This window comes from Mustela lutreola, chromosome 4, assembly GCF_030435805.1.
Source record: "Mustela lutreola isolate mMusLut2 chromosome 4, mMusLut2.pri, whole genome shotgun sequence".
NCBI lineage: Eukaryota > Metazoa > Chordata > Mammalia > Carnivora > Mustelidae > Mustela > Mustela lutreola.
Window position 1 is genome coordinate 133052731 of NC_081293.1, and position 16524 is coordinate 133069254.

Below are 16524 nucleotides of genomic sequence, written 5' to 3' on the forward strand. Positions count from 1 at the left end.
TCATTTTTAATTTTTAAAAATCATACACATGCAGCTCTATGAAGAATATATATTATTTTGATACGTAAGCATTCATAAAGAAAGTCTGAAAAAGTAAACTATAATGTTTACAAAGGTTAACTCAGGATGAGGGGGTTACAGGTGATCTTGATTTTCTTGCTTTTTCCCCAGTTTTCTGAAGTTCTTTTCTCCTGAATTTTGCATAGTGAGTAGGAATTCAGTATGATAAAAATAATACTAAAGCTGTTTTTATATAAAAAAAATTCTGGTTAACAGTTTGAAATAAAAAATTTAAATTGGTTCAAAGTGGTTTAAACTTTAAGTGTCTTGGGATAGATTTTTAAACCTTCCTTTTCCCTACCATCTATACTGGTTTTTACTCTCACTTTTTAGAAAAAGTATATCTTATCAGTTAACAATTAGGTAAAATAACTTTTCTGGACTGGAAAAAAAAAGTCTAAGGGGTTGACAGTTTGGTGGTCAGGAGAAAGGCACTCTGGCAAACATAAGAATCCCCAAATTATTTTAACTTGCAGGAAAGGATGAACATCTTAAGAGCAAAAGGCACTTCTAGAAAGTATAATTGTGCTCACCCCAACTTCCTAGAAAAATATCTTTCATTGTTGGAAATCTTCACTTCATTCATTCTTTCATATATCCGATGGTCAACATCTCATTTCTGATAAAAAGTAAAATCTCAGTAAATGTGCTCCAGTTTTGTTTATTCCTAGAAAAGCCAGCTTCACGTGCAATTCCTGACACCCTACCAGCATCATCTACAATGGGCCAAATTCTTAATTCTCCCATATATATAAACAATCTGTAGCAATGTTACTAAAATATGCTCAGTTTTAGCCTTGGAATACAAATGTGTCTCATCCGTATTTCAGGAACCTCACTCAGCTGTAAACAATTGGTTTTCCCTTTTCACTAAACTTCTTTTTCTAAGATCATCAACAAATTGTCCTTTTTCTCAGAACCTAACACTTTAAGGCACTTAAGTGAAAATCCTCGTTATGGCTTTTATTTTTTTTTAAGGCATCTTTCTTCATCAGTATTTTAAAGGCTTGTAACTCACTGCAATTTTATCTAAGGTAAAATATGTATGTTTATATGCATAAATACACACAAACATTTGTGGCCGAATTCGGCAATACGCTTGAAAGGATTAAGCATGCGGTTACCGTGACTAAACGCATTCATTCTCTCTACAAGATTTAGAAAAATGTAACGTTGCAGGGAGAACTAGGTCTCTGTGTAAACCTTGTAATCACCACCAAAAGGCCATAGCTGGGAGCTCCGGAGCCTCCAAGCACACTGGAGGCACCCACAGCTGTTTTTAATTGTTTTAGCTTTTCAAAATAGTGCAGTTGGTGGGGCAAACGGTGTTGTTTGCAGCGACTCTGGCCCCAAGCCGGGGTTAACCCTGACCTGAACGCCCTGTTTAGCTCCCAGCATTTCACGATTCTGCTTCCCCGCTCCATAAACCCTAAGAAAAACGAGATCTCCGCCGCCGAGAAATGCTCTTAGGAAGAGGGGGAATTAAGTGTTTCAAACGCACACTTTTGTTTTCTCTCCCGATCGGATTCAAGGAAAGGAAAGAAAAGGATGTGTTTGCGTGGAAAGGGACGCGGCTTGACACCCATTTCCTATGGCTTGTCTCCGGGCCGCAGTGCCCCCTTCATGTGGTAACGACCCCCAGAAAAATGGGCGACAACCCCCAAGTCTTTGCTGCAGGGATGGGGAGAGGTCCATCACCAGGGCTGGGAATTGGGGGGTTCGGGTAGGAATGGAAATTGGAGATGGAATTTCTGCGCGCTCTGGGCAGGGAGGGGCCCGCGGGGGCGCAGAGAAAAAGAAAAGGCCAGGGGTCAAGCCTGGAAAGGGACTCACAGGGTCCGAGAATTGGGGTATGGGGTGTCCTGGAAGAGGGGTGTACTGGGGACAAGGGCAGCAAGGGGGGCTGACACCCAGAGAATGCGCCCAGATACCCAAAACCCGGGCGGGGGATGGGGAGGCGGCGGCCTGTTGGCCCCAGGACCTCCCGTCGCGCGCGGGCCACTAACCTGTCAGCAAGAAGGTGCCAGTGGTCGCGGGGCTCATCCTGCGTGTCCCCCGACCCTGTCCCGTCCAAGCACAAGGGTCTCCCAGCTCCCACCACCGGGGCAATTGCATTCTTGGCCTGGCTAGGCCGGCCGTCCTCGATTCTCCCCTCCCCTCCCTTTCTTCTTTCCTCCCAGCTTGGCCAGTTCAGCATCAGCATCCTGCACCCCCTCCTTAATCCCGTACTCCCTCTAGCGGCGGGCCAGTGTAGCGTGGCCATCGCCCCCACCCCCATCCCCCATCCCCCCTCCGCCCCCGCTCCCCTCCGCCCCCCTAGCCCGCGGAGCACGCTGGGATTTGGCGCCCCCCTCCTCTGTTCAGCCTATATAAGGCTCCCAGTCGGCGCTCCTGGTACACGCGCTTCAACTTCGGTTGGTGTGTGTCGAAGAAACCTGACTGCGACCTGGGGAGAACAGCGAAGAGGGTCCACCAAGCCTCGAGAAAGGTCCGCTGAGCGGGCTCGCGTCCGGAGCCACTCCGGGCTGCAGAGCACCCAGCGGAACCCACGCCTGGCGCAGGTGTGGGACCCCGTCCTCCTGTCTTCGCAGAGGAGTCCTCGCGTGGTGAGTATGCGGTGAGGATGTTTCTTTTATTAAGATCACATTCCTTCCCTGTCCTTTTCGGGAGCTGCGGGAGATGGAGTAGTGTCCCTGAATGTCTCCACGCAAATCTTGTCACGCCTTCACTGGCAGTACCCCAGAACAGAGTGGAGAAACCAAGCCTTCAGGGCTCTGATTTCCAGGACTCAAGTCCAGATAAGGGCTGTAGACAGACATGAGCTGCAGACAGACATGAGCTGCAGACGGACATGAGCTACAGACCAATCTGCAATTTGCTCTTCAAAAGCGCTACATAGTGATAGGCGCTACAAACTAATTGGCGCTTCAATGCGCTATAAACGGATAAGCGCTTCAAATGTGCTATAGATGGATGGGCGCTTCAACAGCGCTACAAATTGGGCGCTTTAATGCCCTACAAACGGATAAGCGCTTCAAATGTGCTATAGATGCACGGGCGCTTCAGTTGCGCTACAAACTGATGGGCGCTTCAATGCGCTACAAACCATTATGAACTGCAGCAGTATATGAGCTGCAGACTGATGACTGATTTGCGCTTTAAATGCACTACAAAACCTGAGCTGCAGCAGATGAGCGCTACAAGAATGATACCACTAGCACTACAACAGCGCTTCATTGTGCTCCAAGGCACAGGAACTGCAGAGGTACATGAGCTGCAGAGAATTTACACCTAAAACGCGCTACAAAGTAATAACAGCTGCAGGGGTACACAAGCTGCACTGTTTTGCGCTACAAAGAAACCAGCTGTAAAGGGGCAAGAGCTGTAGAGTAAGATTACTCTGTCGTCTTAGTGGGGGACCCCACCCTTTGTGTCCAACACACCTTTTGGAATGGCTCCCACTGTGTTTTTCTGCAGGACAGTTGTCTGCATGATGGTGCTGTTAGACAAAATGGAGCCCCGGGCAAAAATTAGTGTTTAACATTCTGCCCACACCATTCCAGCTATAGCTGTGGAGTGGAGGGGCGTTGACTTGAGTGCAAAAGGGAATCTTTTGGTGGTGGCAGAGCGGGCTGCCTTGCCTAGTTGCGCTGGATCGAAGTGGCGGTGTAGTTGTAAAGGTGGCGCGAATTGGCGTCCAGCAACAGTTTGTGGAAACTGTTGGTTTGCTTAGTTTGGGGGGGGAGTTGGATCTGGGGGTGATTGCGCTGTTGCATGAAATGAATCTGGCTGGGGAGGCCGGTGGGAGGGGTTTGGGGAGGGGGTTCCTAGGAGAGGCAAACAGCCAGTCTCAGACCTGCCCCGCCCATTCTAGCGCGCCTTCTCTGCAGTATCCGCTAGGAGTGTGCTTAGCGCCTCCCAGCGCCTACTCAGAGCGCGCCTCCTCTGCAGCGCGCCTTCCTAGAGCGCGCCTTCTAGACACTTTCTCCCCAGCCCCGCCTCTCCCTGAGCCCCCTCCTCTGTGGTGGCTCGCACAGACCTCACCAACTCCCTGAGCCCGCCTCCTCTGAGGCCGCCCCCTCAGGCCCCGCCTCTCCCCAATCCCGCCCCCTTTGAGGCTGCTCCCCCCCAAACCCCGCCTCTCGTTGAGCCCGCCTCCTCTGAGGCGGCTCGCCTAAACCCCGTCTCTCTCTGAGCCCGCCTCCTCTGAGGCCGTTCTCCCAAGCCCCACCTCTCCCTGGGCCCGCCTCCTCTGAGGCCCCTCCCTCAGACCCCGCCTCTCCCTGAGCCTGCCTCCTCTGAGGCTGCTCTTCCAGACTCCGCCTCTCCCTGAGCCCTCCTCCTCTGAGGTGGGTCCCCTCAGAACCCCCACCTCCTCCTGAACCCGCCTCCTCTGAGGCGATACCCCAGAAAGCGCCCCTCCCTATGCCCACCTCCTCTGAGATGGCTTGCCCAGACACCGCCTCTCCAAAGCTTGGCCCCTCCCTGAGCCCGCCTCTTCTGAGGTGGCCTATGGCCCCGCCTCCCAGAGCCTTCTTGCGCGTGCGCAGTGTGAACCCCCAGCCCCTCCCTACAGGCCCACATCCTCTGCGCCTGCGCGCTTTCACTGCTTTCACTGCCTGAGCCTGGCTGCACAGCCCCTCCCTCCTGCGGTTTCTTGGCAGCGCGGATTTTGCTTTTTATCCATTAGTGTCTAATAAGTATAAGAATAATAAAAAACAACAATAAAATAAAAACAATTAGCAACAATGCTAATTATACCTGGGATTTATAAGCATTTTTTACAAGTGCTTTGTATATTAAGTAATATAATTCCACAATTTAAACTCCTGATAGTGGGTTATGAAAAGTGCTACTGAGCAGACATGACTGGTGCCCCTAAGGGCAATCCAGCTAAATGTTTTTACTACAAATGAAATTAAATTGTTTTAAATACTTTCACATTTAAGGGTTTTTAGAGACACTAATGGACATTTGTGGTGGCTTACTGAAATCAGATTCTTTGGTGGACAGAAAATAAGGAACAACTTTTGAACTGTGCGTCATAGGAGTGGTTTATTGGTACTATTGGCTTGGTCTTGAGGCAAGGATGAGGTGTTCATCTGTGTGCCTGTGAAGCTGGGTTTTTTGGTTTTTTTTTGCTTTGGAACTCTAGGGGATTAGCCCTGGCTAACTTGCCTACATATTTATTAATTGTGCCTGGCACATGGTAGGCATTCATTAAATATGTATTAAATGACCAGAGTGAATTGGCTTATTCATTGCCTTCTTTGGAGTCTGCAGGGGTTTTCTGGTTTGTTTTCTATGGTGTTTGCTGTCCTGGAATGTCCCAGGCATTGCTTGCTTGCGTTATCTCTCACACTTAACAGGATGAAAAAAAAAAAGTGCATTTTTAAACTCCAGTAATGTAAGCTGTAATTATAAGACAAAACTATATTTAAGATATTCAAAATAATTAGATTTTTAAAAATGAAAAGCAATAGCTAATTATTTAAATTTGGGGTGAATACTTAATGGTGGAATACTTAATGGTGGTACATAATTGTCATATTTGAAATTTGTATAATGTAACATCAACATTACAAAATATAGATTGGAGGGTTTTAGCTGGCATTATAAAACATGCATATAAAACAAATTGATGCCTTACCTCCAGTTAGATATACTACATTTATGTTTCTAACTAAAGGAAGAAATTTTAAAACCTGGTTTCCTACATTATAAGCCATGAGCCAAGACTTTAACTCCCAAATATCTATCATCTCCCCCCAACAAGTATATAATTTATATATTTTACATATTTATATTTAGAGTAATTACAGCTTTCAATTACTCCCCAGGCCCACCTTGCTACCCTAACCCCCACTCCCTTTGGAAATTTGGTATCTTCTTTTGCATTCTTTTAAAGTTCAAAACAATGGTAAAAATGTGCATATTAATATAATTTGCATTTCACAAATAACACGCAAGGTTCTAAAAAAGAAATTGGGTTTGAATATGTAAGGCAATTAAGAGTTGATTAATGAAGTGTCATTTTCTAATGAGATATTTAATGTGCAGTGGTTTTTGGCTACTGTTACTCTTTGGTGTGTTTGGGGAATAGAAGTTTTTAGAAGTAATCATGAAGAGTCAAAGATTAATCAATGTATTTAATTCCTATATAGATTAACACTGAATTTTTTTTTCCATGTCTAAAGGTGACATCTGTCCCATGGGCTTGGCTCTGTGCTGTGCGTCCTTTCAGGTTTTAGGAATGGGGCCTCTTGACCTCACCTCTGCAGTCCAGCCCCTAGTAAGGGGGGATTGAAGGAGCCAGAGTTCTGTAATTCAAATAAAGTCACACTGCTCCTGTTTCCAAGTTAACTTGTGCTTTAGTTACTATTTAAATATTTTAAAACTTTATTTACAGTGAATGTTAATCTGCCTGCCCACTATCCTACCATTTTTAAAGATTAAACTATTCTTCTCTGGGCAGTTATCTCCTTTAGGACTTGGAGTCCCATCCCAAAATTAAAATCCCATGGGTGGGTACCTGATGCCTGATCTCGATAAGGGTCAGGGGTCTCAAACTGGTGAACTTGCAGGTCAGATAAGATCCTTAATTTGACCAGCACTGAATTAAATATTTGTTAAAGATTTCAGTGTTTTGGGGAGGGGACATGCTTCCCCACATTACATAGTCACAGCCCCCTTCTTACTGTCTTAACTCCAGTTTCTTCTCACTTTTATGTTATCTTCCTGTCTACCAAAAGCATTTGAATTTTAAACATTTATTGATCTTCTGATTCCCTAAACAATACAATGATTGTTTGCTGATTTCTGAACATGTTGTTATACCTGTCCTATTATTGTGTTTTGCAGATGTTAAAACCTTCAGACTTGGGCCTCAATAAAGCACACCCCAGTGACTGTGATTGACATGTAGGTTGTTAACTTTCATGACCTGGGTCAGGCAGCCCCAGGCCATGCTCTGAATGCCTTTCCAGAAGTCTTCTCTCTAAGTTTTCAAACTATTAATGTCTAGATGACAAAAGTGGCACCTGAGTCACCTGACTTATACTTACTAGTTGTTTTTAATGGGACATTAAAACTTTTAATAAATGGGATGTTTCTTAAATAAAAATTTTTATTAATTAATTTTATTTTATTACATATTTATTAAATAAAAATAAAACTTTGATAAATAAAAATTATACTATTTTGTGATCTTTTGAGTGTCACTAATACAATTATCTTTAAGGAGTTAGAAATGAAACAGTGTCACAGGTTATGATTTATTTTCTAAACTTTTAGACTATTTAGAATATTTTATCTCGAATGCCAATTAAAACTATTAAAATGGCACAGTAATTCTGTCCTTTAAAGACTCTGCTTGCTGTATAGCCACTCCAAGGACAAAGCAGAGCATAAAGTGGCTGGGGGTGCAGGGGAGTGGGGGTGCAGGGGAAGGGCCTAAAAGATTATGAGGGGTTTCAAAGAAGGAGGAGAAAGGGGTATTTCCCTATAGCTGGAGACAAGGGTGAAGTGTACAGGTATCATGTTTGATTACCATTACCTTTTTTTTCCCCTTATACCCTACTGATTGAAATATTAGGTATTTTTCACCTAACTTCTTTGAATAACACGTTTATCTTTGTGATTTTTAATTAATATAATTAATTTAGTGTCCCATTTTTGCCTTGATGGGTCAGAGAGGAATAGGCGGCCAGGACTGCCAAGTTAACATTTGGTGAACAAGCAGTCTGCCTGCTTTCTAAGTTATGTTTTTAAACTTTGGAAACTTTGGAGCACTTTCTTAAAGTTTTCCAAATATGAGAATTTAATGCTCATTTAAAAATTATTAAAAAGTTAATTACTATAAATAAATTACTATAAATAAATTATTATAAATGCATTTAACCCTCTTTTTAAGAAGTACATAGGCACTGTTGTATGATTTATTGTATGTGTGATTTATTGTCTCCATACCCATAATTAAGACCTTTAATCCCCAACCCCCCAAACTCCCCCCAACTCCCCCCATATAGCTACTCACCACCTAGCAAGGGGTACAGCCCTGTCCTGCTCTAAATTCTAAACTTTTGGGTGGGACTGTGCTAACAAAAACTTGTTTAAAAACCAGAAGTTGCAAATTGATGACCTGCAAATCAAATGAGGCCCTGGATTTGGCCAACAGTGTATCCAAAATAAATTAATGTCTTTTAGCCTCTTTACACAGAAAGTTACCTTCGTTATTAATAACTTTATTAATATTAGCTAACAGTTGTTGAATATTCAGTACTTTACTTACATTATTTAATTAAATCTGTATTATAAGTTTGAGGTGTACTGTTATTGGGCCTCTTGGAACGTCCCATTTTATAGCCCAGCTCTTCCTGGGGGGGCATCAATTGATAATTGTGGATTGACTGCATAATAAGGAGGGAAACTGCTCAGTGCCACTTCTGTCCCATAGGGCATTCTCTTTGGGAAATCAGATTATGGTTAGATTATGGTTGGATTTAGACAATCCTTTGGGCTCTGTGACAGTTGTTAATGTTGATAATGACTTGGCAACCTCCTTGGAGGTAGTGTCTATATTGATGAATATGGCATTGTGATTCTAATCTCCCCGCCCTTTTTTTTGGCTCCCTCTTGGCTGGAATATTAGCTATTTCTCAGGTAACTTGTCTAGTAACAGTTATCCTTCTGGCTTTACCTGCGTGTTTTTATTAGGTCTCTATCTTTGACTTGAAAGTTTCTTGCCATACTCTCGGTACAAAACTGTTGCTTAGAATGTCTCAGCATTCTTTTATAGTTAGGGAAGGTAAACGTGCTGTTGATATAGTTATGTATTGTTGAATACATAATAAACAGGTGACCTTTGAGGAGGAAAAGGTCATTTGAACATGAAAAAGTAGGATGCTTTTGTTATCTATTGTCTTAATTGATTAACTTCTTTCTCCCTTTTGCAAGCTTTGTGTTTGTTTATTAATTATTAATGTAAGCAAGTAGAACAAAGAGATACTTTAAATACTCATGTATTTAAAGTATTTTAGGGCATACTTTAAATACTCATGTATTTAAAGTATTTTAGGGCATACTTTAAATACTCATGTATTTAAAGTATTTTAATGGCTACTTTAAAATGCTAAAGTGTTTTTTGAAATGTGCTGCTTTGAATATGTATGTTAAATTTATACTTTTATCTTTGTTTACAGAAACAAAAAGCTTTTGAAAACAAAAAGAAGAAAGGGTGGAAGAGGAGGCCAGGATCCGGGCCTCCATCCCCACAGGAGCGAAGCTACATCTGGGAGGTCTCCTCCCACTCCAGCTCTCACCCTGGGGCCCGACTGCCCACCTCCTCCTCCTCCTCCTCCCCCCAACGGCCCCTCCTCCTCCTCTTCCTCTTGCTCCTCCTCCTCTTCCTCTTCTTCCTCCTCACGCAGCGCCCAAAGGGGCCAGTACATCCCCAACCTGGCCGAACGAAGGCGGGACGATCTCTCTGAAGAGATCAACAACCTCCGAGAGAAGGTCATGAAGCAGTCCGAGGAGAACAACAACCTGCAGAACCAGGTGCAGAAGCTCACTGAGGAGAACACCACCCTCCGTGAGCAAGTGGAGCCCCCCCCTCAGGATGAGGAGGATGACCTCGAGCTCCGCGGTGCTGCGGCGGCGGCTGCCCCACCCACTCCCCTAGAGGAAGAGTGCCCAGATGACCTTCCTGAGAAGTTCGACGGCAACCCAGACATGCTGGTTCCTTTCATGGCCCAGTGCCAGCTCTTCATGGAGAAAAGCACCAGAGATTTCTCAGTCGACCGCGTCCGCGTCTGCTTCGTGACCAGCATGATGACCGGTCGCGCCGCCCGCTGGGCCTCCGCGAAGCTGGAGAGATCCCACTACCTGATGCACAACTACCCAGCCTTCATGACCGAAATGAAGCACGTCTTCGAAGACCCCCAGAGGCGAGAGGCCGCCAAACGCAAGATCAGACGTCTGCGCCAGGGCATGGGGTCGGTCATCGACTACTCCAACGCCTTCCAGATGATTGCACAGGACCTGGATTGGAACGAGCCCGCCCTGATCGACCAGTACCACGAGGGCCTCAGCGACCACATTCAGGCAGAGCTGTCCCACCTCGAAGTGGCCAAGTCGCTGTCGGCGCTGATCGGCCAGTGCATCCACATCGAGAGAAGGCTGGCCAGAGCGGCCGCTGCTCGCAAGCCGCGCTCCCCACCGCGCGCGCTGGTGTTGCCGCACATCACGAGCCACCACCAGGTAGATCCCACCGAGCCTGTGGGCGGCGCCCGCATGCGCCTGACCCAGGAGGAAAAAGAAAGACGCAGAAAGCTGAACCTCTGCCTCTACTGCGGAAATGGAGGTCACTACGCCGACAACTGTCCTGCCAAGGCCTCAAAGGCTTCGCCGGCGGGAAACTCCCCGGCCCCGCTGTAGAGGGACCTTCAGCGACCGGGCCAGAATTAATAAGGTCCCCACAAGATGATGCTTCATCTCCACACTTGCAAGTGATGCTCCAGATTCATCTCCCGGGCAGACACACCCTGTTCGTCCGAGCCATGATCGATTCTGGTGCTTCTGGCAACTTCATCGATCACGAATATGTTGCCCAGAACGGAATTCCTCTGAGGGTCAAGGACTGGCCAATACTGGTGGAAGCGATTGATGGACGCCCCATAGCATCGGGCCCAGTTGTCCACGAAACGCATGACCTGATAGTCGACCTGGGAGATCACCGCGAGGTGCTGTCATTCGATGTGACTCAGTCTCCGTTCTTCCCCGTCGTCCTTGGGGTGCGCTGGCTGAGCACACACGATCCCAACATCACATGGAGCACCCGATCGATCGTCTTTGATTCTGAATATTGCCGATACCACTGCCGGATGTATTCCCCAATACCTCCGTCGCTCCCACCACCGGCACAGCCGTCGTTTTACTACCCGGTGGATGGATACAGAGTTTACCAGCCAGTGAGGTATTACTATGTCCAGAATGTGTACACTCCAGTGGACGAAAACGTCTACCCGGATCACCGCCTGGTTGACCCCACCATCGAAATGATACCTGGAGCGCACAGTATTCCCAGCGGACACGTGTACTCACTGTCCGAACCCGAAATGGCAGCCCTGCGAGATTTTGTGGCCAGAAACGTGAAAGACGGGCTGATTACTCCGACAATCGCCCCGAATGGAGCCCAGGTTCTCCAGGTGAAGAGGGGATGGAAACTGCAAGTCTCCTACGACTGCCGAGCTCCCAACAGCTTCACCATTCAGAATCAGTATCCTCGACTCTCTATTCCAAACTTGGATGACCAGGCTCACCTGGCAACGTACACTGAATACGTACCTCAGCTACCTGGATACCAGACCTACCCCACATACACCACGTACCCGACCTACCCAGTAGGATTTGCCTGGTACCCAGTGGGGCGAGATGGACATGGACGATCGCTCTATGTCCCCGTGATGATCACCTGGAACCCACATTGGTACCGCCAGCCTCCGGTACCCCAGTATCCGCCGCCGCAGCCGCCGCCGCCACCTCCGCCGCCGCCGCCGCCGCCGTCTTACAGCACCATGTAGACACTTGTCATGTCCTTCAGGATCTCTACCCTCAGATTTACTCCTGCTCAGCTTCTCAATCAGTGACTGTGTGCTAAACTCGGCTACTGCATCTTCAGGCCAACCCGAGGCACAAGCCCTCTCTGAAATGGCTTCGGAAAGGTCAGGGCCACCCTGGACTGGCACACATCCTAAAAAAGCACCAAAAGACCTCCACCATTTTCTGAGAGCAACAGAATATTTACCAACACATTTTCTCTCTCAGTTTTCCACCTTAACTGCCAATTTAACTAAAAGTCCTGACAAGTTTACTTCCCAGCGAATCCTGGAAGCCTGGGTTTTACCTGCTGAAACCTCTGTCACCATCTAAATTAACAGGCTGCCAGATTCCACGTTTAACATTTACAGAGAAGCTGATGCAAACACAGGAGATGCTGATTTCTTTATGGAGGGGGAGATGAGGAGGAGGAGGACATGACTTTTCTTGCAGTCTCGGTACTCTCTTTACATCACTGGAGGACCGACGCCTTATTAAGGAAGCCAGAATTGTTGGTGCAGTGTAAAACGGCTTCCGTGATCTTTTTGCTGCACCCTTAGAAACTTCACCATCTTCAAACTCTGCATTCATGGTTCCGTTAATTCTCAAGGAGCAGCAACTCGACCGGTTCTCCCAGAAGCAGGCAAAACCCCTGCAACAGAAACACCTCAGGCCTCAGAAGGAAGTGCTCTCTCAGAAGGGACTCTTGCATGTTTAGAGTGTGCCTTCACACCCTGGTGCAAATCTCATGTACCCAAGAACTCTGGCTTTCTCACAACACCTTACCATCATCATGCCAGTAATGGCTTCCACAAAAAAAGTTAAACCTGGTAACCAGAGACTGTTGGTGGCTTCAGGTATGTTAGATGTTTATGAGGTGTGACTACCTTGCAGTCCCGTACCCAACTCTTAAGAGACTCTGAGTTAATGTTACCAACTTGTCCTGGTTCTTCGGAAGAAAGTTCAGGAGTGTTGTTAATTGGCTGGAAGAGGATCACCTGAAGTGTTGGAAGCATCTCTCCATGCGTCTGCCTCCATATACATCTGGGCATTTCATCATCAGTCCCCTCACTAGACTGTAGCATTAGGATGCTTAGAGAGGGGACATGAATTTAGCACCCAGACCCACACTCCTATGCCTGCGAGGGTTATCTTTGAAGAAGAGGACTTGGGGCACTGGACACTGTCTTGAAGATACGGACTTCTTCAGTGAACTTTAAATCCAGAGGGTAACCTGATGGGTAACCTCACTTTAAAAGGATCAGAGTTCACACAGTGCAAAGGGGTCCCCTCTAGAGGATGGAGATGAAAAGAAGCTGCCAATGAATGAAAGGCCTCAAAGCATCTCAAATGACTCAAAGCAACAGACAATACAAGCATTGTCTTCAGTCCAGAGACAACCTCTAGTCTCCTGGATGCTTTGTGCTAACCTGGGACTGCCTGACTTCTTTAGCCTGGTCTTTTGCTACTACCTTGAACTGTCTAACCTCTCTCTTTCTGTTTAATTCTTTACTGCTGCCATTATCCCTGCTGCAGGGTTTGCGTCATCGTTCCTGCCTGGTTGCTGAGACTCCATTTTGCTGCCACGCACGGAGAAGAAAGAGGCAGGCTTCAAGGGGCTTGTGTTTCAGTACACAACCTCCGATTGCCAAAACACAGTTTGAGCAGTAGACAACATGGTATAGATTTCAAATTGCGTATCATGAAGAGGAGTCCAATGGTGAAGTTTCATTTTTCATCCACATCACCTTTCACCCATTCATTATCCCCCACCCTTATTCTTGCATGTTTAAAATACTTAAAAGTTTAAGCTGTAGGTTACTAGTGTCTTTTAACAGTGTTTTAAAGTGGTGACTGCTTTCAGAAATTATTTCCATTGAATTACAAAGTACAATCCCATTCTTATTGTTAAACTAATTAAAATTGATACATAACATAGTATAAAGTTTTTCTTTACTGTGAACTTCTCTTACAACACTGTGAATGAGAGGCTCCTCAGAGCTGGAGTATTGGTGTAATAGTTCATCCCATTCTTCTTCAATCTGCTAGGTTAATGTCATATGTGACATCAATTTTATCAATTGGGCCTTTAAAAAAAATCACACAAAAAGATCTACAAATTCAAAAAAAGATACCTAATTGGCTATTTAATTCTAAATGACTTCCCCGCTCCCCGCGCCCCGCCCCCACTTTTTTTTTTTTTTCCTTCAATGGAATCCGAAAGCTTGTCAGTCACTCACGTGTTTTAGAGTAATTACCTTTAAAATGGTGCGTTTGTGCTTCTGGACTATTTTGAAGTGTCACTTCAGTTTACCTCAAATCAACCCATCATCCATACATTTGAATTCAAGTTGTTTTGTGTCAAATTTACAGTTGTCACTTGATCTTCAAGCTGCAGAGGGCCTAGAAATGGGTCTTTGTCTGCGGCCCCGGCATGAGCACACGGACATTTGCCATCACTGCAAGCAGAGTCTGGAGATGTCCACCAACGACAGCAGCGGTCAGGGAAAGCATGGTGGTGTGGGTCAGCGGCGCATGGATGAAGACCCTGACACACATTTGGCTGTTTAGTAAAGCTTGTGAAAAACTGTTGGCAGTGTGCTCTATGCTTTATTGCTATATATACTATCTATAAATGTAGGTGTTAAGGATAAGTAATTTCAAATTTATTCTATAGTATCAGAATTTAATAAGTTTCCTTTCACTGAATTTATTTTGTTCTTGTTGATTATGTTAATTGGATACTTTAGATTTCTTTTGGCATTTTTTCCACAAAATGCCTTCATTCATAAGAAAGGAAGGAGCAAAGAAATTAAATCTCTAAGGGAGTTAGAAAGGGAGCAAAATAAAGCATAAAGGACATATATCAAAACATCAGAATTATTAAAGCCAGTATTCAACCTTTTTGAAACAAATTGGCAACTTTGATTGACTTTTGACCCAAATTATTAGTGTTAATTAAATCAAGGAAGAAGGTATGAGCTCCCATTGTTAGGCAAACCTGGAGAGAACTAGTGAAGGCGTTGTGCTAAGATCTTGAAATGGAGGAAGTTTACATACATCTCTGAAGGGTCAATTTAGTTTGAGCAATGAGGTATTTGTACTCGATGCTGGAAAATGAAGAATTAGTTTGATTCAATCATGTGAGGTGACATAAGGAACTTGCAGGTGCACAAAATAAAGAGGGGCACATCTATATGGTGCAGTGTGGATTTGTGTTTAAGTTTGCAGGTACCTCTTGGGCTCCTGAATTGATCTGCCTGTCATCCACCACAGACGTCGAACGTCAGCTACAGTTCCAAGGTTGGCAACAGAGAACACTCTGCTGGAAAGACCTAAGCAGAAATGAAGAACCACCTGCCGAGACGAAGAGCTGGGTGGGAACCACACTGCATTTTCATCGAAAGAGTGAACATCTAGTGGGACTGAAAGTTCTTTGTTGTTTCAGATTGTAGAATGTGATTGATGGAATTGGTCTGTGGAAATTGCATTGTTTTTATTTCTTTATGTAATCTGTTTAAGTAATAGGGGGTATATATAATCGTAAGTATTTTAGGGTGGGAGGGACTATTAAGTAATTAAGTGGGTGGGGTTAGTTTAAAAGCATGATATGTATTAGATAACTCTATAAGTGGACATGTGTACTTACTTGTGATCCTTTACCCTATGATTGCTACCCTTAAAGATTTCAAATAAACTCAGAGGGAACTGCAGGGAGATCAGACTATTTAGGGCAAATTGGACATGAATAAAACTCTAGTGTGAAAAAGTTCAAAGGTGATTGAATAAATAATTTAACTTTGCCCTGGGTATTAAGCCCAGGGCTCCAGATTGTGAGCAGAGCCTTTGGAGAGTTACAGGATGAGGAGATAGATGCTCTTTGACTTGCTGGAATGAAATTGATAATGAAGGATGGTAAATATTCATGGAAGTTACAGAAAAGTGATGAAGAAGAACCCGGTCAGTGGTCCTCCTACCTCTCCCTGCCTTTTCTCCCTACCCCTACCACCTCCCTACCCATTTTATTGCTGTATTTCTCTCTATTTACTAATATTGTATTGATGTCATAATAAAAATTCAATTAATAAAGATTTAGTGGTTAAGTGCAAACTGTGTCCTTATCATTTCAGCGTCCTCCACCAACATCAAAGGAACAGGGTGGGGGGAGGAAGGTGGGGTTGTAGCAGTGAGGGGGGGGGTGGTAGGGAGGGTTGGGGGAGGAAGGGAGTGGGGGCCAGCAATGAGGGTGGGATAATGGGGAGGGTGGAGGAAGGCAGGGAACGGGAAGGGTGGAGCTATAGGGGTGGGACAGTGGGGAGGGTCTGAGAGTCTAAAGGGAGGGTCTGGGAGGGTCTGGGGTAGGTTCGGAAGTGGCGGGTGGTATAAAGAACACATCAAACAACTGAGTATCCATTATCCAAAATATTCCAGGGATCAACTGAATTATTCCTGGCTTCAAAACTACATATAAAATAAAAACAAAGCAACACAATTAATTCTCTAGTGATACAATATAAAATCCTTGAGATGCAAAACCTTAATGTATGAAATAAAGCCACATAATTAGTAGTGGTTCTATTGACGTAATAAAAAAAAAAAAACCTTTAATATCAATCCTTCATGGCCTACTTGATATTTATTAATAGAAAGATTATCCAATCATTAGTAAGGGCTGAAAGGAAGACATAAGATGGTGATGTGCTGGAAATGAGTGTGTGGATTTTCAAAATACCAATTAACACTAAAAGAGTGATCATGAAAGTTATATGAAGAAAAGTGACAAAATGTGGGATCTGTGGGGCACTCAGCATATCTCAAAACATAATGACATCAGAGCAGTAATAGGTTGCATATAGAAAACTTGAAAAG

General features: G+C 44.9%; 1 protein-coding gene across 1 annotated transcript; it reads left to right on the forward strand.

Annotated features, from left to right (window-relative positions):
• Window positions 1-1994: 1994 nt before the first annotated feature.
• PEG10 (paternally expressed 10) lies at window positions 1995-15765 on the forward strand. Its single transcript, XM_059171148.1, is given in 3 exon segments — window positions 1995-2677; window positions 9261-10465; window positions 10468-15765. Coding segments are annotated over 3 exon segments (3045 nt in total). The 5' UTR covers window positions 1995-2009; the 3' UTR covers window positions 11640-15765.
• The last annotated feature ends 759 nt before the right edge of the window (window positions 15766-16524 follow it).